The 22,145-nt window shown below is 49.9% G+C and overlaps 1 protein-coding gene across 1 annotated transcript in view; it reads left to right on the top strand.

The window, feature by feature from the left end:
• Positions 1-8,370, top strand: part of TG (thyroglobulin) — a 235,968-nt gene extending 227,598 nt beyond the window's left edge. Inside the window, exons 46-48 of the mRNA XM_019974011.2 lie at positions 5,330-5,464; positions 6,820-7,010; positions 8,165-8,370. Coding sequence (XP_019829570.2) covers positions 5,330-5,464; positions 6,820-7,010; positions 8,165-8,283 — 445 coding nt within the window. The 3' untranslated portion in view covers positions 8,284-8,370. The remainder of the gene's footprint in view (positions 1-5,329; positions 5,465-6,819; positions 7,011-8,164) is intronic.
• Positions 8,371-22,145: the final 13,775 nt, after the last annotated feature.

The raw sequence follows: 22,145 nt of genomic DNA, 5'->3' as shown, positions 1-22,145 counted from the left end.
AATCTAACGACGTGTGTTCCTCAAGGCTGGAGAGGGGCCAGAGGAACGGGTCAGAGAGATGGGAGGAGAGGAGGACTCCACTGAATGCTGTGGCTTTGAGGATGGAGGAAGAGGACCGTGGACCATGGCCTGTCGGAGCTGGGAATGGCCTACAGTTTCCAGCGAGAGAGTGGGAGCCGCCTGGGTTCTGCCCCTTCTGGATTTCAGTTCCGACACAGCCCCCAGCTCCCCACTCAGTGAGCAGGAAACAGGTCCTTCTGCAGGGACTCCCAAAGGAGCAGAGCCCACTGACCACTTGATTTTGGCCTGGTGAGACCCATGCTGGGCCTTTGAACTCCAGAACCTGCAAGATAGTACATTCCTGTTGTTTTAAGCCGTTTGTTTAGTTGCTCAGCCATGTCCGACTCTTTGTGACCCCATAGACGGTAGCCCTCCAAACTCCTCTGTCCATGAGATTTTCTAGGTGAGAATACCAGAGTGGGTTGCCATTTCTTCTTCCAAAGCCTCTTCCTGTCCCAGGGATCAAACCCTCATCTCCCACATTGGCAGACAGGTTCTTTACCACTGAGCCACCTGGGAAACCCTTCTTAGGGCAGCAGTAGGAAAGGAATAGAGCTACTTTCTCTGCAGGTGGCTCCCTCCCACACACCAGAGGAGGAGCAGGCTGGGCTGGGGGTAACAGAGGGGAGAGGCCGACCCCTGAGACTCCAGGCCCCCCTCTTTCCCCCACAGCCTTTGAGAGGCACAGACCTCAAGCAGCCCAGTGGTGGGGTGCTGACAGAGGAGCCCTTGCCACGAGGCCAGGAGGATAGCTGGCCTTCGATCGCAGGCCTCGTCCCAGCATCATTGCTGAGTTTCAGGACCTTGGCGGGAAAATGACGTCTTGGAGCCTCAGTTTTGTCCAGTGTAAAACTCTACAAATCACTCCAGTACCATCTACTCACAGGAATTGGGGATCATAAGGATAAAGTGACTGGTGAGCTACCAAGTGTGGGCATAGGTGAGACATCTTTATCGCCCTCGTTACAACATGAGCACCTCCCTGGTGTTTTTTGTCTTGCGTTCCTTTCCCTCTCGTGGGGCGTTAGTATCCTGCAGTGGTCCCCAGCCCCCCCCCTACAGGTAGAGTAGATGGAGACAGGATTTGGGGGTCTGAGAGACAGCTTCGGACCCTGGCTCTCCTGTGATGTATCACCTTTCTGGGCCTTGGGTCGTCATCTGCAAATGATGCAGGTGCTACTCTTACTTCCTGGCTGGTCCTTAATGTTGCTGATCAAAGATCGACCACAGTCTCTGGCGCATCACAGGTGCTCAGGAAATGGTAGCTGTGAACAGGCGCTGAGGAGAGCTGGCCGCTGAACGGTCCAGGTGGGGACTGCAGACTCTGGGCTTTGTCTGAGCTTGACCGTGGATGCTTTGTCACCGAACAAGGGGCTTGGCCCTTCGGGTCCCAGAACCTATAAATTCTGGCGCCACTTCCTCCTCCCTGCTCAGGACTGAAGGAAAGCTTACCTTGGTTCTGAGAGGATCAGGGTACCTGACAACAGCTGCAAAGAGACATCACCCTTTAGGACTATGATTCTGAGCGCCCTTGGTCCTGCGGACTCACACTGTCTCATGTTCCTTCTGTGATGCGTTTCATGGAGGCACCAGAAACAGTGACAGATTTTCTTTTCTCGGGCTCCAGAATCACTGTGGATGGTGACTGTGGTCATGAAATTAAAAGATGCTTATTGCTTGGTAGAAAAGCCTAGACAAACCTAGACAGCATATTAAAAAGCAGAGACATCACTTGGCCAACAAAAGTTCATATACTCAAAGCGATGGTTTTTCCTGTAGTCATGTACGGATGTGAATGTTGGACTGTAAAGAAGGCTGAGTGCCAAAGAATTGATGCTTTTGAATTTTGATACTGAAGAAGACTCTTAAGAGTCCCTTGGATAGCAAGGGATCAAACCAATCATTCCTAAAGGAAATCAACCCTGACTATTCACTGGAAGGAGTGATACTGAAGATGAAGCTCCAATACTTTGGCCACGTGATGCAAAGAGCCAGCTCATTGGAAAAGAAGCTGATGCTGGGAAAGATTGAAGGCAGGAGGAGAAGGGGGCACCAGAGGATGAGGTGGTTAGATAGCATCACGGACTCAATAGATATGAATCTGAGCAATCTTCTGGAGATAGTGGAGGACGGGGGAGCCTGGCATGCTGCAGTCCTTGGGGTCACAAAGTGTTGGACACGACTTAGCTACTGAACAATAAAAACCATAATCACGGTAGTTCCCAGCATTTGTGAAACATGTGTTTTAATAGCCTCCACGTGCCATGGATGCGCTGGTCTGTATTTCATGATGAAGAAACTCAGCCTCAGAGACATCAGATGACTCATCTAAAGTTACACAGGTGACAAGTGACAGATAGAGCAGGGTCTCAGCTGAGTGACTCAGTAGCGCGTCATTTCTCCTGTGCCCTGCTGTGGTCACATGTACACCTGCTGATAAGTCTGATGGTCACAGGAGGCACTCTGGCTCTCAAGCCCCTAGGAAGTCCCCAGGCTAGACCAGGTGCCAGGCCCCCAGGCCCACCTCAGGCCCGAGGGTCACTGCAGTTCCCAGCCTAAGCAAGTGAGGAACAGCAGAGAAGGCCCCTTCTGCGCTTGAAATGTCCCCCTTCACATCCCTCATGTTGAGGGTCTCCCTTCTCATCTCTGGGGTCATCACAGTGGGTCACTCAGAGTCACACTGTCTAGTCACACAACTTTGCTTCTTGTTTTAGAGCAGTTTAGTCTCTGTACAAATTGCCTTTACATGGGAGTCATGTAATCTAAGCCCTTTCCCAGGACCAGCACTGGGCATATCTGCCCATTGTACCAGCGCTGGTGAGAATCACTGGTGACTCTGTACCCCTGCCTCAGAGACGCCACTGACTCCGCAAAGATGGTTGATTAAATCTGGAAGTAGAGTGATGGATGAGAAAGAAGTGAGCCAAGCTTTCAAGTCCCCACTGCATCCCCCTTATTTCAAACTTCACTGCAGCCATGTGCAGCAGGTATTTCACACTCGTTCCGTAGATGACAAAACAGGAAATCAGGGTGGTCAAGTAATTTTTGAGAAATCGCTCGGCTTGAAAGTCGAGGAGCCAAGACCAGGGACAGTGTCCTCGGACCACTCTCCTCAGGTCTTTTGCTAGCATCATGCCTTCCTAGCAAGGTTCTTGACCCAACTCTGCTGTTCAAGTTCCTACTGTCTCTGAGTAAGTCAGGAAACCTCTCTGAACTTCATCTTCCTCATCTATAAAGTTAAGAAATTGGCTCTCGTGATAAATTTGGCCAAGTGCAAGGTCAGAGAACATGGACTCCCCATAAGACCTCGCTCATTTCTGAGGACAAGTGCAAATTTGGAGGGTTCCCCAAACTACCCTCTGGTTTGAAAATTCACTAGAAGGACTTACAGACCTCACGGAAAGCTGCTGTAGTCATGGTTGAGGTTGTCACAAGGAAGGGATGTAGATTACGATCAGACAAAGGAAGAGCGGCAGAGCACAGAGTCCAGGGGGCTTCCGAACATGAAGCTCTGCTATTGTCCTCTCCCCGCGGAATCAGGAGGGTCATACTCTGGATGCTGATGTGTGACAACGAAGCTCTAATACTTTGGCCTCCTGATGCGAAGAACCAACTCATTAGAAAAGACCCTGATGCTGGGGAAGATTGAGGACAGGAGGAGAAGGGGGCGACAGAGGATGTGATGGTTGGATGGCGTCACTGACTTGATGGACATGGGTTTGAGCAAACTCGGAGAGATAGTGAAAGATCAGGAAGCCTGGCGTGCTGCAGTCCATGGAGTGGCAAAGAGTCGGGCACAACTTCACAACTGAACAGCAACAAAGATGCACCCAGAGTGGTGTCAACCAGGGAGCCGCCTTCAAACTCGCTCAGAGCTTTGATAGGAGCCCCTTTATATAAGCATGAGTGATTGCTTCATTGATTTCCCACGTGGTTAACCTCAGTCTCCAGGTTGACTGTTATCATATGACACAGAGCCCCCACACTAAGTCACGTGGTTGATCTGGCATGGCCAGCCCCTGTGCTGATACTGCTACATTTAAGGAAGGTCCAGCGTGGCCAACAAAGTGCTGCCCTAAAGAAAGACACTCACATCGGTATGGCATGGATTACTTCCCAGCCACCAGAGGGCATGGGCCAGACTTCTTGGGAAAAGTCAGATTCTCTGCTACACTGCTATAAAGTCCCTCCAGCCTTTCTCCCAGCACTCACTCCCATGGACCTGTGCGCCACTGGACTTGTCTCCCCATCGCCAGCTCAGTCCATTTCAACCACTCATTGGGCTTCCAAATCTTTATTCCCTCCTGCCTGCTGCTTATTCAGTTCAGTTCAGTTCAGTTCAGTCTCTCAGTCGTGTCCGACTCTTTGCGACCCCATGAATTGCAGCACGCCAGGCCTTTGTCCATCACCAACTCCTGGAGTTCACTCAAACTCACATCCATTGAGTTGGTGATGCCATCCAGCCATCTCATCCTCTGTCGTCCCCTTCTCCTTCTGCCCCCAATCCCTCCCAGCATCAGAGTCTTTTTCCAATAAATCAACTCTTTGCATGAGGTGGCCAAAGTACTAGAGTTTCAGCTTTAGCATCATTCCTTCCAAAGAACACCCAGGCCTGATCTCCTTTAGGATGGACTGGTTGGATCTCCTTGCAGTCCAAGGTACTCTCAAGTCTTCTCCAACACCACAGTTCAAAAGCATCAATTCTTCAGCGCTCAGCTTTCTTCACAGTCCAACTCTCACATCCATCCAGATCTCCAGTTAAACATAGCATATGTATTATTGACCAGTTATGTGCCAGGCATTGTACTGAGTGGGATACATGGATGAGTGTCAACCTGGAAAAGAGTTGGAGAGTATAAGCCATATATAATTATAAGAATTAGCACAGAGAAGGGGTTGAAAACACAAGTTACTTTGAACAAACAGATGTTCAATTGATAGTGTTCTAAGTATCATGGAATGCAGTCAAGAGAACATTGTCTTAGAAAATTTCTTGGTCTTACAGATGTTTCCAGGGAGTTGCATTCTCAGGGTTGGGTACTCTTCAACCTATCTATGTGCCAAGGATCTGCCCAAGGGGCCACTGGACTAAGGGCCAAGCAGAATCTCAACTCAATTAAGCGCCACACAGGAATCTAAGACATAAAGAGAGAAAATCTTCACTGGGGCATGAATACTGGATTTTGGCTCATGTGGGTTCTTCCAGCAGTTTAATATTCCTTTAACTTTTGTTTTTTCTTGTAACTTTTGTTTCCGTGTGTTTTCCCAGCTTGGAATTGCTGACAGATGTTCTGTATGCCTTTGGGCTTCCCTTCTACCCTGCCTACGAGGGGCAGTTTACTCTGGAGGAGAAAAGCCTTTCCCTGAAAATCATGCAGTATTTTTCCAACTTCATCCGATCCGGGTGAGTGGACCATGTGCGCCTGGAGGCTGTCGTGTGCATCCCTTCCCCTCCCTCTGAACGCAAAGGTCACACTTTGCACTGATGGACTCACCCTTGCCTCCCTGCCAGTGGTCTCCCTGACTCATTCTCCCCTTCCACCCAAAGTGACCTTGGTACAGAAACATCCCAATCGTATATTCCCTTGGATGGCTCTAGACTTTCTCCCCCTCAGCCCTGTTGACACTGGTCTGGGTGAGTCTTCGTGGCGGGGCTTCCTAGGCATTGTAGGCTGTCTAGCAGCATCCCTGGCCTCCATCCACTAGATGCTAGGAGCACCTCACCTGTGTTCCAGTTATGTTGTTGCTGTTCAGTCACTCAGTTGTGTCCGACTTTTTGCTACCCCATGGCCTGCAGCATGCCAGGCTTCCCTGTCCTTCACTATCTCCCAGAGTTTGCTCAAACTCATGTCCATTGAGTTGATGATGCCATCCAATCATCTCATTCTCTGCCACCCCCTTTTCCTCTTGCCCTCAACTTTTCCCAGCATCAGGGTCTTTTCCAAGCAGTTGGCTCTTCACGTTAGGTGGTCAAAATTTTGGAGCTTTAGCTTCATCATCAGTCCTTCCATTTATGAAAACAAAAATATCTCAGACATTACCAAATGCCCCCTGGAAGGCAGGATCACCCCAAGTGCAGGACTGCCATCTTAGATGATCAAATGAAGTTCCAGTGCTCAAGACCCTTCCTTGTCTCCCTCCAGCCTTCCCACACACCTCTATTCTAGCCCAGCTAGTGTGCTCACCGTTCCTTCCTCTGGAACCAGTTCCTGCTTCACTGCCCGCCCTGCTGTGGTTTACCTTTGTCCCTTTACACCAGACCAGCAGCGCTTACCTAGCTCAGCGCTCAGCCCCCTGAAAACCTCAAAGGACGAGTTGACCTGTAGGTGGCCAACAAATTTGTTCAGCTCCAGGCCCACCTTCCTGCCCAGGCCTTGGGCAAACAAAGGCATTCCAGACACTGGCAGAGCAAAGATCACCGGAATTGAAAGGGACATGTGACCTCCTGAGCGATGAGAAAGTCAGAAGGGCAGGGCTAGGTCCTGGGAAACACTGCTGGGTCCTGAACTCACATCTTTTCCTCTTCCTGAAATGGCCTAAGAGGGGTGAGTCAGGGCCTCTGTTTCTTTACTCATGTGTAACACAGCTGTTAGGAGCACAGCCCTGGAATCAGATGGGGCGGGTTTTCAACTCCTGCTCCGACACCTAAGGATGTGTGACTAGGTCCTCAGAGACTGTGTGTGAGCGGGCAGTGATCTCAGATGATGAAAGGAAAGAGCATCGTTCCTCATGGGTGTTGCTTTCTTCTCATTTCCCCAGAAATCCCAACTACCCTCATGAGTTCTCCAGGAGAGCGCCTGAATTTGCAGCCCCCTGGCCTGACTTTGTCCCCCGCGATGGCGCAGAGAGCTACAAGGAGCTCAGTGTCCTGCTCCCCAACCGACAGGGCCTGAAAAAAGCTGACTGCTCCTTCTGGTCCAAGTACATCCAGTCTCTGAAGGCCTCGGCAGGTGGGGAGCAGGGGGTCACCGGGTCCCTGGGATGCCATTGACATCGCCCCTTCCCGTGAGGGGCTCACAGTCTGGGGGCAGGGGCAATGAGTCCTCTTTGCCAAGGGCTCCTGTTCTGATGGGGGCACAGCGAGAAGACCCTGGGGGCCTGGGGTGGGGAGAGCTGAAAGGGTTGAGAAGGGAGCCACGGGCAGGCAGCACTTGTGGGGAGAGACCCTTGAACTTCCTGTTTGCTGCCCTCGGAGGCTTGGCTGAAACAGCTTAGAAAGGGCTTTCTGCCAGGGGGAAGTGGGCATTTCATCTCTTCCTGTTGCAAAGGTGCTGAGGGGAAGTGAATCATGAGGACACTGGGAATAGAGAGAGCGGTGCAGAAGCTTCCGGAAGAGTGGGGGAGTGAGTGACATAACCAGTGAATGCCCTTCCGCTTTGTGGTGCCATGATGGAAGCCTGACCCCTCACTATGGAGGTCCCAAGGGAGGGAAGGCTGGCATCTCCCCGGAGCCTCTGGGAAGGCTTCCTGGGGGAGGTGATGCTGGGGCTGAGATTTTCAGCTTGACAGGAGCTCCTCATGTGGGGAGCGAAAGGGTGGAGTGCTCAGCAGGGAAGCAACTTGGCCAACACACGTTTTAGGCTCGCAACTCTGCTTTTTATAATTATTATTAATTTATTTATTTTTGGCTGTGCTGGGTCTTCGTAGCTGCATGGGCTTTCTCTAGTTGGGGTGTGCTGGTTTCTCCTTGAGGTCTCTTCTGTTGCGGAGCACAGGCTCTAGGAGGCACGGGCTCAGTAGTTGTGAGTCGCGGGCTCAGTGATTGCGGCACATGGGCTTCCTTGCTCTGCGGTATGTGAAATCTCCCCAGACCGGGGATTGAACCGTGTCCCCTGCATCGACAGGCAGATTCTTAACCACTGGACTGCCAGGGAAGTCCTCAACTCTGATTTTATCTTCTCAGTTGATGAACCCAAGGCCATCATGCTCTTAGTATGTCCCTAGAGCTAGGCTATAAGTCTTGTGCCCCGCCCCAGAAATGTCCCTCTGGAGGGGCATTACTAGAGAGCTCCCATCAAAGGCTGGGGTCTCTTTTGGGTCATAGGGGAAGAAATGAGGGAGAAATTGGATCCAGGTTGGACTCGGCTTCTCTCTCCTATTTCAGATGAAACTAAGGATGGGCCGTCAGCAGACAGTGAAGAGGAGGACCAGCCGGCTGGCTCTGGGCTGACAGAAGACCTCCTGGGTCTCCCGGAGTTAGCCTCCAAGACCTATAGCAAGTGACCAGCCCCATCCCAAATGCCACCCTGGACACCTTATTCTCCAACATAGCTGCTAACTATCAATAAAGTGTCTACATGCAGAAAAGCATTGGTGACTCAGATTCTTTAATTTCAGACAGTCCTTGAGAGACACCAGGGATTCTTGTGGCTCAGAGGGTAAAGCATCTGCCTGCAATGCAGGAACCTGGGTTCAGTCCCTGGGTCAGGAAGATCCCCTGGAGAAGGAAATGGCAACCCACTCCAGTACTCTTGCCTGGAAAATCCCATGGATGGGTGAGCCTGGTAGGCTACAGTCCATGGTGTTGCAAAGAGCTGGACACGACTGAGCGACTTCACTCACTCACTCACCTGGGAGACACCAAACTATGTCTTAATCCTCCCAAGGTTTGAATCCCGGGGGCTGTTTCCTTTTGACAAATATTGATGGAGCATCCCCTTTGCACCAAGCCCTGTGCAGGGTACTGGGGGTGGCGGGGGTGGCGAGGACCCTCCTCTCAAGAAGGAGAGGCAGGCAGGTCAACAGTGACCCAGGGAATGGGGATCTATCAAGGGCGAACCCCAGAAGGAGACAGTCTCACCTGTGTGTTAGAAAGAATTCTCATGTGAAGATTCCAAAATGGAGGTGGGAGGCCAACTCAGGCTGGGACAGTATTCTGAATGAGAGGTGGTGAGGTCTGGATGGAGGCAGAGAGGATGGGGTGAGAGCCGGGAAAGGTACAGATCCACGAACCCTTCAGAAATTAGAGGTGACAGGACCTGACTGAGTGTGAGAGGTAAGAGCTGCAAGGATGCAGAATTCTCCCTAGCTTTTGGTTGACTTGCCTTCCCAGGTAAGCACCTGATTGACCTCCTGTGGGACACACTTATGAAGGTAAATCTTCTGTTATCTTCTGTTTAAATCCCTCACCCCCACCCCAATCTTTCTTTCTCTCTCCTGTCTCTCCCCCCTCGCTCCCCCACTTTATACACACACACAATTAACGCAAAGTTGAAGCAGGTGGAGCTGGTTCACAGTCTGTCATTTACATGACATGTCACAAGTTGTATTCACACGTCATCTCATTTGAACTCAGACCAAAGTCAGTGAATATTCATATGTTGGGACTATCACTCCCATTCTGCAGATGTGGAAGGCGGAGCTCAGAAAGGCTTATATGGTGCCTAAATTCATGCAGGGGAGAGGTGGAGGATCAGAGTTCAACTCAAGTCTTCTGATTTCTGTTTCCTTGTACTTCCTGGACTTCAGATAAGTCTATATGTCTTGTAAAAGCCTATTGATAGCACTGAAACCCCAGGTGACCTCTAACCTGCATTATAGGTGTTTGTTTGTTTGTTTTTTTTTTTGGCAAAGATGGTTCTATGTAAGTAAACAAGTACCCAACTACAATGCTTTAACTAAAGGATACTTCCAGAAGCAAGTAGTCCCAAGATTGACCAATGGCTCAGTGGTACCATCAAGGACCCAGACTCTGTATAGCCTTCCTCTTTGCCATCTTTAGTCCATGGATGATGGTTCACTTCACTAACACAATATAGCTGCCACAGCTCCAGACATCACATCCCCTCCTGACAGCATCTCATGCTGGAAGTAAGCAGGACAGAGTGCCAAGGGCCTCGCCTTCAAGTGCTTCTTTCTTTTTTTGGAGGAAAATCTTTCCTGGAAATTCCTAGCAGATTTCCCTTTACATCTCATTGTCCATAATGGAATTGTGCTCTCACTTTTAGACCAGTTACTTTAGACTTTTAGACAGTAGGGAATGGGCTTACCATGATCTGATTAGACTCAGAATGACTTGTTTTCTATAATAGGAGACGTTGCTGTTCCAGCAAAGCTGGGGTGCAGTTAGCTGAGACAAGTGGAGAGATAGTTGTTGAGTAGACAGCTGTCACTCTGCCACAAAATTAGCTTTGCTCCCAAGAACATGAGAGTTGATCCTGCCCTCTCACCCTTGGGGCCATTCTTTCTTGGCCCAGGGTTGGAGTTGGCCTGAAGCACCTCTTTACTTCCTCAGTCCAGTGTGGACTGTGAAATCTGATGAGCCCAACTGCCCCAGTGTCAGGGGTCATGGCCCTGGTGGATCCAGGTACCCTTAATTCAGGAGCAGGTTACCGGGCCTGGGGGCTCAGACAGGGAGCAGGGGCAGGCGACACAGCCCCAGGAGGCGTGCTCTGCCTTTCCAGGCCTTGTTTGGGTCTCCTGGTGGATCCAGAGGTGGGAGTGGATGAGATCTCTGTTTGCTCCCTGTGGCTGCTGTAACACACTATGTAAAGGGTCGGGAGTAGTATTAAAGCAGCAGCAGTGAATGATTTCAGCTCTAGGAGCCAGAATCCAACACAAAGGGGCCAGCAGAGCCACTGTCTCTAAGGCCCTGAGGGATAATCCATTTCATGGTCCTCCCCCAACTTCTGGTGACTAATGACTGGGGGCTCCCTGCCATCTCTGCGTCTGTCCTCACACAGACTTCTCTGCGCATCAAACCTGCCTCTCCTTTCTCTTACAAGGACACTCTAAATCCAAAATGATCTTATCTTGAGATCCATGATTACATATGCAAATCCCATATTTCCAAATAAGTTCATATCCACATTTTGCATTGCTCAGTCGCTCAGCTATGTCTGACCCTTTGCTGACTCTACCAGACCCCCTGGACTGTAGCCCTCCAGGCTCCTCTGTCCATGGGATTTTCCAGGCAAAAATACTGGCATGGGCTGCCATTTCCTACTCCAGGGGAACTTCCTAACCCAGGAATCTAGCCTCATCTCTTGCATCTCGTGCACTGGCAGGTAGATTCTTTACTACTAGTGCCGCCTGGGACGCCCAAGGTGGTTTTGTTTTTTGTTGTTTTTAGCTGCTAAGTCACGTCCGACTCTTGCGACCTGTAGCCTGCCAGGTCCCTCTGCCCATGGAGTTTTTCAGACAAGAATACTGAAGCGGATTGCCATTTCCTGGGCGATTATCCTGTCTCAGGGGTCGAACCCATATCTCCTGCATCTCCTGCATTGGCAGGTGAATTCCTTTACCACTGAGCCACCTGGGAAGCCCCTTTGAAGATGGAGGAAGGGGTTATGAGCCCAGGAATGTGAGTGGCTTCTGGAAACTGGAAAAAGCAGGTAATGGATTCTTCCCCACAACCTCTAGAAAGGAATGAGCCTGCTGACGCTCAGTTAGCCTGCTGAGCTGTATGCCAGTTTCTTATCTGTAGATCTGTAAGATAATAAATTCATGTAGTTTTAAGTCCATAAACATGTGCTGATTTGTTATAGCAACCACAGAAAAGTAACATATTACTGCACTTGTTCAGAGCTAGGTTTTATCCTTCTTGGAACGAAGCTCAGACACAGCTCGTTGTTTTCCCCAAGTTCTCAGCCGTCCAATATCAAAACCCCAAATTCACCATCGATAGCTCAGAGAATGGAGCATTCACTTTCTCCAACAAGGTTGGGGTGGGTAATGGACTAATGCTCACAGAGCCCACCCGGACCACCCCGTTTGTCAGCCCTGCACGTAGGGCCTGGCACTGGATGCCACGTGCTGCTCATTCTCAGCCTCTGAAAACTGAGATAGAAAACATCCCATTTGAACATCCTGTCATTATCATAATGCCTAGTCTGCAGGTTCACCCTGCTGATGGAGGTGCTGTGTACACCAGCAGAAAACACTAATACGATGTCCGCAGAGCCTGGACAGTTACCATCGACTCAGGGCACCTGCTATGTATGAGTCAGCCTGTTAGGAAGCCAGAAATGAGGAATCAGATGGTCCAAGGACCAGGCTGTCTTGGTCCTGCCCTGAGATAGCTCTCAAAAAATGCCTGGCCAAAGAGACACATATGGTAGTTACATCGTTTGAGCTGGAGGAGGCCTGAGCCCGCATTACAAGGAAGGGGCTGAGCTACACTCACCCCATCGGGCCCAGTTCCCGTTCCAGCACGTTTTTCCTGCACTACACAGATGCCTCTGCCAGTCCTGGTGTGTTCCCAGATGGGCAGGGCCCGCTTGACGTGGGTCAGGGCAACCATGAAGACGTCACAAACTTTCTCCTTCTCTGCCAAGGACAGGAAGCCCCCAGAATGCTCGACATCAAGGCGAGGGTCACCCAGGAGTCAGGAGGTGAAGAGGGCAGCACCTCCCCCTGAGGCTCAGGGTGACCTTGGGGGTCAGTACAGCAGGAATCAGGAAGGGAAGTGACGACATTTCCCGGGAGCCCTGTGCTGGTCTGAGTCAGCTTCCGTCAGAGCTGAAAGCAACCCGTTTGGACAAGGGGATGAGGTGAGGAACCTTCTCAAAGGGAAGTTGAAACACAGCTGCGAGCTGCGGGGGCCCGGATTGTCAGTACTCAGGGACTCCTGGCTTCCCTGCTCCTCCCAGATCACTCAAGGCCATCAGGCAATTTGTCCAAGATGGCTCTGGACAGTGCCCGATAATGACCTGAGGTTCCTGTTTCCAGATATTCGAGGTTGCAGAGGTCTCGCGGGCTCCTAAATCTAAGAAATACTGGGTACTTAAGGAACGCCCTCCCTGGGTCCCCAGTCTGCCATAAGTCCATTTTCCCAACTTCGTTTCAGTTTCACTTTAGCTTGGTCTCCCCCATGATTCTAGACAATGTCTTTTTCATTTTTTAGCCATATGTTTACAGCCTGCTTATTTTATTTCTTTTCCAAGAATATTTTATTCTATTGTTGGAGCGTAATTGCTTTACAATGCTGTTAGTTCCTGCCGTGCAACAACAGTGAACCAGCTGCACCTATTCATATATCCCCTCCCTGCCGAGCCTCTCCCACCCGCATCCCTCCCCTCGAGGTCATCACCGAGCACCGAGCTGAGCGCTCTGTGCTGTACAGGAACTTCCACTAGCTGTCTGTTTTACATACTGTGGTGTGTATTTGTGATTTATCAGCTTCATACTAGGACCGTTGATTTCCTGTTGAGAAAAATGAAGGTTTAGCATACTTCGCCTCACCCAGCCTCCCCTCACAGACCTCCACAAGCTCAGTAACAGTGCAATTCTTATTTCTTCTTTTAGATACTTTTGTGATTCTGAACAAGATCTTTTTTCCTCTTCTGCCGTCCATTTTCTAACAACTGCTAGCTTGCTATGTAAACGATGAGCGTGCTTTTTCCTGACACTCCCTCCTCCTTTTCTTCGGTCTCACCGTCCATGCCCTGAGATTCATTTTGTCCTTCGGCCTCACAGAGCCGACTGTGCTTTGTTCCCTAGGGGTGGTTCCCACAGTTCACATCATTGACCCGGTTAAGACTTGACAGACACTGTTTGCAGGCCAAGTCATGAGTTAGAAATACATGTTTGGTCTGTGATGCAGCCCCTGGGCATTTCAAGAGTATTATGCCCAGCCTCATGATCAAATAGCTTCTCTTTTATGAGACTCTATCAGTTCCTTAAAATCATGCTATGTTTTAGAGCGATTTCTGTTTATACCATAACATTAGCCTCTTGCTTTATTCAGCATTTACAATCTCTTTCCCCTGTTTCTCCCTTCTCTTCCTCCCTCCCTTCTTTCCATCTTCCCTCCCTCCATCTTCCTTTTTGTTTTTCTTTTTTTAGTACCTTCCTGGAATGTTTGTATTCTTACATTCTCCTTAATGGGTCTCAGCCAGGTTTGGGTATCACTGCCTTAAGGATGATACATGGCTTTCAGATTCAGATGGGAGTCTGAGTGCTGACTCAGCAGCTCTCCCACAGAATGAGCCAAACCCCTCCACCAATCGGGGCCTGAGCTGTGTCTGGGAAATGTGGACAAGTCATCACTCTGCTGGCAGGGCTGTGAGGCTCCTGTGAGGCCAGAGAAACCGCCGTTCTGCATAATTAGAAATGGATAGACAATCACTGGAAGATGTATTCATGCCTGATAAATGCTTCTGTTCAGCTCATTCCCTACAATGGGTCAGATAAAACAAAAAGATAAACAGTCTCAATGCTTGAGGAGCTCCAAGCCTAGAGGAGCTCAGACAAGTAAGCAAAATCTCAATTGAGGGCAACGAGTATGATGATAGAGACAAAACAGTGGTCCTAGGAGCCAGAGAGGGCGTCTAAGTCAGACAGCAGAATGTTCTCCAGGAAGGTGGCCCCAGGCTGAGTACGAAGGATGAATAAAGTAAGCCTGGCACAGACAGCTTGGCTGGGCGGGGATGGTGTTCTAGGCAGGCCCCCCTCCATCCCCTGCAGGAGTGAAGCACAGCTGGTTTCCAGCTGTCATACGGGAGCCCTCAAAGCACGACAACATCTGGTGAGCTGGTGAACTCACACCTTCAGGAGCTGCCTCCATCCAGCCCGGGCAGCTCCTCACTTGCCAGGGGAGCCCCAGGTCCCTTCTGAGTCCTTTGCCCATCAGCTTCCCATCTGCCCAGGACTCCAGGGCTACCTACCTGCCCCCACCCTCAATGGTTCTGCCTCTACCCTCCAACCAAGTGCTTAGCCTCCAACCCTGGAGCAAGGCTTGAATGCCGAGCTAGGAACCCCTGTCCCGATTGTGCCCGTGTGAACCAAACTTCTGGGCCTTTCCGAGGATGGAAAGTGAGTCAAGGCTGGGAAACAGACAAGTGAGGGGGCTTTACCAATGAGCATGGGCGCAGTGACCAGTGCCAGCACCAACGTGCTGCCTGGACAGGGCTGTGGGCCACCTTGAAAGGGGAGGTAGGACCCAGAGTCTGTCCCAGGCCTTTGCCTGCTGGTCCTTCTCTGAGATAACCCCTGGCATCTTCTCTTCCTCTTTGTTTCTTTATATTCAAACTAGAATTTATTGGGTCTCCCCTCCCTCTGAATGGACCTTCACCTTCCTCCCTCGCCCCTGTTCCACTGTCCCCAAGCGGCCTCTAGTCCAGCGGTGTGCCTGGCCAGAGGCCCTCCGTGAGGACATGGCATTTCTGTGTGTCTCTAATGCACGAGCCAGTCCTGGAGGAGCTGGGGGAAGAGTGAGGAAGAAAAAAGTGCAAACCAGGACAAAAAAGACAGGCCCCTCTCTACCCCTAGCAGCGGAGTTCCCAGCCTGTTCCATGGTGGAAAAGTCAGCGTGACCTCAGACACCAGCCCAGTGTCTGGAGCGATGTGGTCTCAGAGCAGGACAGCGCAGCATAGAAATGCCAAAGCTGAAGCCACTCTTCTTTCCTCTTTCCATTGGCCCTTCTAGCGCAGGGCCCCTGACGTCTCTGAAGCTTGGTTTATTTCACTGTAAAATAGAGGAAGAAAATTACACAGGAGTTGTGAGACTACAATAAAACCAGGGACCTAAAGGCCTTGTTGGTCTCGCTGCCCGGCTGGCTAAAGGACCTAAAGGCCTGGTTGGCTCTGAGTTGGCAGAGGGCACACCTGCCTCTTTGAATCCAGACTCTGTGCCTTGCCAGATCTGTGTCCTAGAGCAGGTTACTTAACATCACTGAACACATCCAGAGTTAGTGATGAAATCCCATATCTACACCTCTCAGGAGCCCCATGAAGAGTAAATAAGTTCATGGCTATCAATGGCACCTAAAAGCTTCTGTATGCAGCAGCTGATCAAGAGGCGATTGTCATAATTAGGAATAATTAGTAACTAGAGGTGAATGACTCTTATAATGCGGGGCTTTTTATTTCAATTTTTCTGCCTTTTTGCCATGGCCCTTCTCACTTAGTTCAATAGCATGTATTAACACCTAATTTGTTCCTGGTTCTCTACAAGACTGTAGTCTGAAGCCAACCGCTCATTACCCTTTGAAGGATGAGTTATAAATATACTGGCTCATCAAAAAGAGGAAGATGCACACCTGGGTAGTCAAGAACATGTAAATTTGGCCAGAGGACACTTCAGGGCCCAGAGCCCACCCAGCACCATAGTCTCCCCTCTTGGTTCTGTGTAAGAACTCTGGGCGCTGGCTCCCCGTTCCAACTGCCCTGGGAAAACCCCAGGGTCACTCAGGGAGGTCACAAAGGCAGACAGCCTCACACTCTAGGGAAGAAGGAAGTGGCCCCTGGTGGGGAAGCTCCAGGGCTTGGTCCCAGCAGGTGTGACGCTTTCCCTCTATAGACTGGAGGGTCTAGAACCTGGAGGGCCCAGAAGGAATGGGCAGGTGAGTCCTAACTGTGCAGCATATAAGCTGGATGACCTTGGATGCGTTGTTGAACCCCTCAACCCCAGCTTTCTCTGTACAATGGGATGGTCTTGATCATTAGAAAAAGTGCAGGAAGTCACGTGACACATCATAGATGCTCAACAGAAGTCAGGTTCTTTTTCTCGTTCCTCTTGGTAGTATTATCACTTCCGTTTCACATCCCAAGCACTTAGAAAGCTCCCAGCACAAGAGTGCTCAGAGGAATAAAGGAAAACTCAGAGTTCACCATATCAGACAGAATTCTTATGTTGGCACAGAACTCACCGAGGGCTATGGTAGATTGAATAATGGCCCTGCAAACATAGCCATGCCCTGGTACCAGGACTCCATGAATAGGTTGTTATATGCCAAAAGGGGCTTTGCAGATGTGATTAAGGATAGTGGCCTTAATACAGGAAGATTTCTAGAGTATCTAGTTGGGGTGAAGGCCAATCTAGTCACCTGATCCCTTAAAAACTGAGAACTTTCTCTATCCAGGGGCTGTAGAGATGCTGCAGAAAGAGAGGGCTTGGAGATTCCAGGCATGAGAAGGATTCAATGTGTCCGAGATGCAGTGCATACAAGGACCACCAGACAGAGGCCTCTGGAACTAAGGGTGCCCCCCTACCAACTGACAGCCAGCAAGGACTTCAATTTTACAACCACAAGGATCTAGGATCCTGCAAACAACCAGGAGGAGCTTGGAAGTGAAGTCCTCCCCAGCACCTCCAGCAAGAAACGCAGCCCCAATGACACTTTGATCTTAGCTTAGGGTGACTGTGGCAGACCTCTGACCTACAGAGACTGTGATAAAATAAAGCTGTATTGTTTTAAGCCGATTTGCCATGCCAGCAACAGAAGACCAATACACAGTGAATAAGTCAGAAACTAAACCCCTTGGCTACCATAAACATTTACCAAGCATATTGGAAGTACAACCATTGCTACCATTTGTGTGTTTGCTGAGATCCAGGCCTCATGCTTGTAGCTCCCACACCCCTCTCTTCCTAAAAACGTCACATCACCCTTCAAGATAGCTTATTGTATGGCCACCAAGGCCCATGGACCGTTAGACCTTGGGCCCCTAGGGTACCAGGCAGGATAAATTAAGGCCAAGATCTTTTGGCTGGGAGAATCTTGGGGGGAGTTTTATTGGAACTAAACATATTCTATACAATAGGAATCATGTTCCAAACAAAGTCGTTTTTCCCTAAAGATTTCACAAGCCCCATGATGCACTAACGTCCTGAAATCCTTCTCATTGATGGCACCCCTTCCAACTCTGTAACACTTTGCATCTGTTTGATGGGTCATGCAGACAGGTGGGGATTAATGAGTTGTGGGAAGGGTAGAGACAGGGAGCAGGTGGAGGAAACTTTGTTGGGAAGACAGCTTATCGGTACTTCCATCTTGAACTTCGATATCTTAAGTAGATCATGCCCAACACGTTGGGGCAAAAATCCTTTAGTTGTGGTCTCTCACGCCACTAAGGTAAAAGTCACCAACCATTTTCCTCTCTTCTCACCCTTTTTCTTGCTCGCAGGGGCTGAAACTGGTTCAAAGATTTGGGTGCCTAATGGTTTAGAATAAGACACGGCAAACTCAGTCAGCTGGACCAGAAAGACCCAGAAACACTGCCTGGTCTTTCAGTGACCTCCCTTTTTATTAATGAAGATCTCCAAGTGCCTGGGAGAGAAGGTATACCAGCTGTTGCTCTCTGAGATTGTTTCCAGTTTCAACATTAGATGTGTGCATGTGTGTGCGTGCATGCGTGTGTGCACGTGTGTGTGTGTGTTAGTCACTCAGTCATGTCTGACTCTTTGCAACCCCATGAACTTTAGTCCTCTGTCAATGGGATTCTCCAGGCAAGAATGCTGGAGTTAGTTTCCGTTCCCTTCTCCAGAGGATCTTCCTCATCCAGGGATCGAATCTGGGTCTCCTGAATGGCAAGCATATGCTTTACCATCTGAGCCATGAAGGAAACCCCTAACATTAGATACTTATCCTGACTTAATCATTACTTCCATCCCCCTTTTACTGATGAGAAAGGAAATTGGCAGGGTTTATATAAGGTGCCAGAGGTTCCAGAAATGTCCAGGAGGAGCTGCTGTGAGACATAGAAGAAGATTATTTGTCACATGCCACAGCAAACAGTAACCTTGACCAAGGCCGAGCTCTGCCAGGATCATACATGAAATTCCTCATTTCCTTCTCATGCAAATTGAGCAGTGAAAAACCCATTTCACCAAAATCCAGAGGAATGAGAAATCCTGCCCGAGTCCATACTTGGTAAGAGGGACTGGGACCTAGAAGCCTGGCACGAGGGCTCAAGCCATGAATGTCTGCACCTGGCAGCCTCCCTGTGGCAGGAGGAGAGGGGACTTTGCAGTTGGCTCTTTAAAGGATGGGCTGATACTAACCATGTTGGGGTACCAGAGGCTGCTGCTGGCCAGAGGGCCTATCATGGGGCAAAGTTCACAGTGAGCATGGAATGCTGAGAATGCTAGAGAATCATCAAAGATGACCTTGAAAACCTCCTGCAAAGTCCAATAGATACAGTTATGAGATGGGCCCTCTCAGAGATGGAGCAGCAGGAGGTAGGCAGGCTGGGATGACCAGGGAGGGCCCAGGCATTTCAGCCTCCATGCAAGTAGAGGCTTAAGGCCAAAAACCCCACACCCCCGGACTTAGCCATCTTCCCTTTTGCAGCCCCAGAGCTTCTTGGGCTATGGTGGCACATTCCTGTAGACTGAGTTGTGGGGGTAGCTTGCGTGCAGGAGACAAAGGGACCGCCTCCAGGGACAGCCCCTCTCCAGCCACTTTATGGCCACAGACCCACACAGCCAGACAGCAGATGACATCATAACCACAGTGGTGGGCCGGCCCGCCGGGTGACATCACAAGCCCCAGCGAGCTCCAACATATGTTAGCAGTTGAGAGAGGGGAAGCGGGGTCATGGGGCCTCCAGGGCCAGCCACTGCTGTTCTTCTGGAACCCTCTGAAGATTCTTCCCAGCAACTTCTTAGATGAATCGTTGACTTACAACTTGGATTGCAGAGGCATAAGAATTATTAGTAAAAGCAGACCAGCCAAAGGAGAGAAATGGAATCACAGCAAACCTCAGTACACAGAGAGAGACACTCACATTGTTCAGAGTGTTTCCACCTTTCTACTCTGAGTTTTTACAAACACAGTCCTACAACATATAATTATTTACACATTTAAAAAACAAAAATGGCACTTATGAGAGGTACTATTTTGTAGCTTACTTTAAACAAAACTTTTAAATCAGATGTGGGCACTTACTGCATCGTTAATTATTCTGCTAAGTAATTTTTAATCACGGGGCTTCCCTGGTGGCTCAGCCAGTAAAGAATCCGTGTATTACTCTAGTACTGAACCTAGTACTAGTATTACTCCAGTACTGAATCTAGTACTACTATTACTCTGAATCTTGCAGTATTGGAGGGAGGTTCGGCTCTGATATCTTGAGTAAAAATCATATACAGCCTATACTGATCTTGAAAATCTGTTAAGTGTCCAGTTGGTACAGTTGTATAGAATGTGTGTGGTGTGGCATGTGTTAGTCGCTCAGTCATGTCTGACTCTTTGTGACCCATGGAATGTAGCCTTCCAGGCTCCTCAGTCCCAGGAATTCTCCAGGCAAGAATATGGAGTGGGTTGCCATTCCCTTTTCCAGCAGATCTTCGCAACCCAGGGATCGAACCTGGGTTTCCTGCATTGCAGACAGATTCTTCAGCGTCTGAGCCACCAGGGAAGCCCACAGTTGTGTAGAATATGACCTTTCAAAGCTAAACTTTTACTCTGATGTTGGAGCAGATCCCTATTCTTTTGTTTTTTGTTTTCTGGTTGAATATGAAAGAGAAATAGATGGCTTGTAGTTATAGGCATTTGATTTAAAACATTTCTCTATTTTCATCATACCAATATTATTACTAATTACTTAGTGCATAGAGCTGACTACCCGCAAGTTAAATGCAAACATGGTGCAGTTTCACCATTTTGGACCTTCCTCAGCCTCAGTTCGAAGTAGGAAATGGCAACCCACTCAGTCTCCTTGCCTGGGGTATCCCATGGACAGTGGAGACTGGCAGGCTACAGTTCATGAGGTCGCAAAGAGTCAGACACGACTGAGTGACTGAGCAACCTCGTTTTACCTCCTCTTTTACCAAGGAGATCTGAGTGTTGGAACAGTCGCACCACAGAGATCGTGATGTACAGCACCGTAGCTGCACAGAAGGTCAGCGCTTGATGGGGCATCCGGAATCATCTCATCCCCCTCTGCCATTTTCTAGTTGGAACTGAAGCTGGGGGAGAGGAAGGGGCCCCCCAGCAGGTCAGCAGCGGCTGGGCCACATGGTCTCAGGGTCCTCAAGTGAAGCTGGGGGGAACATTGGAGAGGATGTCACCTGGCCTCAGCAGTAGCTTCTCGCATGGTCCTTGAGTGGATGGGTGGGGTCACCAGACTCCCACTCCTGGATTCTTTTATATAAACACGACTGTCTTGGGAGTGTCCACAGGCTATGGGTATCGATTAACTTGTCTGATCGCCACAGCAGCTCAGGCAAGTATGGAGAGCAGTGCTCATCTGCCTTTTACAGGTAGGGCACTCGGGCTCGGAAGGGTTGGGTGACTTGTCCACCATCACAGAGCTGGTCCCTGGGGTTTCCTTGGGACTCGTCTGATACCAACTCCAGGGCATTTTGGCACACTTCCTCTCACCCACTGGGTCATGCTGTGTTTCATAAGATGATGGGGAAGTAGAGCCGCTTCTCTGGAAGTAGTTAGGGCAGTACCTTCTGGGTCCCACAGTGGGATTAGAACACAGGGCTCCTAGTTCCAGGGCCATGTTCTGGGTACCAACTCGTCCATATAGAGCACTTATGTTACTTAGGACAAGGTGCTCCACTCGGGGGAGGCCCCTGTCGGTTCACGGCCTGGTGACAGACAAGAGATGGATTTCAGCCACTGCTCTCTGCCTGGGGGGGGGGGGGCTAAGCCGATGCTGCTGTGCAGAATGAGACTCCCCTCGCCAGATACAAAGGCTTGTTTGCATCGCTCAACCGAGTTCTCTGCTGATGACTACAGATCTCTATTGCTCTGGCTGGACACGTACTTGTTAAGAGTCATCTTCTCCCTCCCCAGTTTGTTGTTCAAGCTTTTTAAAGATGCAGAATTTCTTCTAGCCAGGCCACCCCCTCCTCGATCCTGCTGGGAAAACGGGAGAAAATGGTGGGTCCATCAGGTTGCTGAACATCCAAAGCTAGAAGTTTCTGCCTGAGATGTCAGTCTTTTCTGTTGCAGGCAATGAGCTCGGGTGAAGTCGAGAAAGAACAGAGCTGCAGAACCACTCCCTCCTGTGGTCAGCCCAAGCCCCCGGGTCAGGCGGTGTCACCTCCACCCTGGCCCTTTCCAGAATGCTCTCTGCTCTTCTTCCTGGGGAGCTCTTCTCCCTCCTTCCTGTCTCCCTTCCTGCGAAGCCAGCCTCAGCCCCTCTGGGCCCTCAGGAACTCTCTCCTTTACCTTCCACTGAATTTTACTCACTGTCCCGTCAGCACGGAAAATGCTGACTTGCAGTCAGTAACTTGCCTGCCTTCATCTCTAGGTGGTGAGCGGCTCAAAGGCTGGAAATGTGTCTTAATGATTTCTGTAGCTTGAAAGCCTTTGTCAGTGACCTCATGTCCTCAAAGTTCCCATTTTTTGTGTGTTTTTTCTTTAACGGGAATAAATGGCTCAAGCTTCCAACCCTCAGATTTCAGG

This window comes from Bos indicus, chromosome 14, assembly GCF_029378745.1.
Source record: "Bos indicus isolate NIAB-ARS_2022 breed Sahiwal x Tharparkar chromosome 14, NIAB-ARS_B.indTharparkar_mat_pri_1.0, whole genome shotgun sequence".
Classification (NCBI taxonomy): Eukaryota; Metazoa; Chordata; class Mammalia; order Artiodactyla; family Bovidae; genus Bos; species Bos indicus.
Note: the sequence above shows the minus strand (reverse complement) of the source record. Positions and strands in the feature narration are given on the sequence as shown.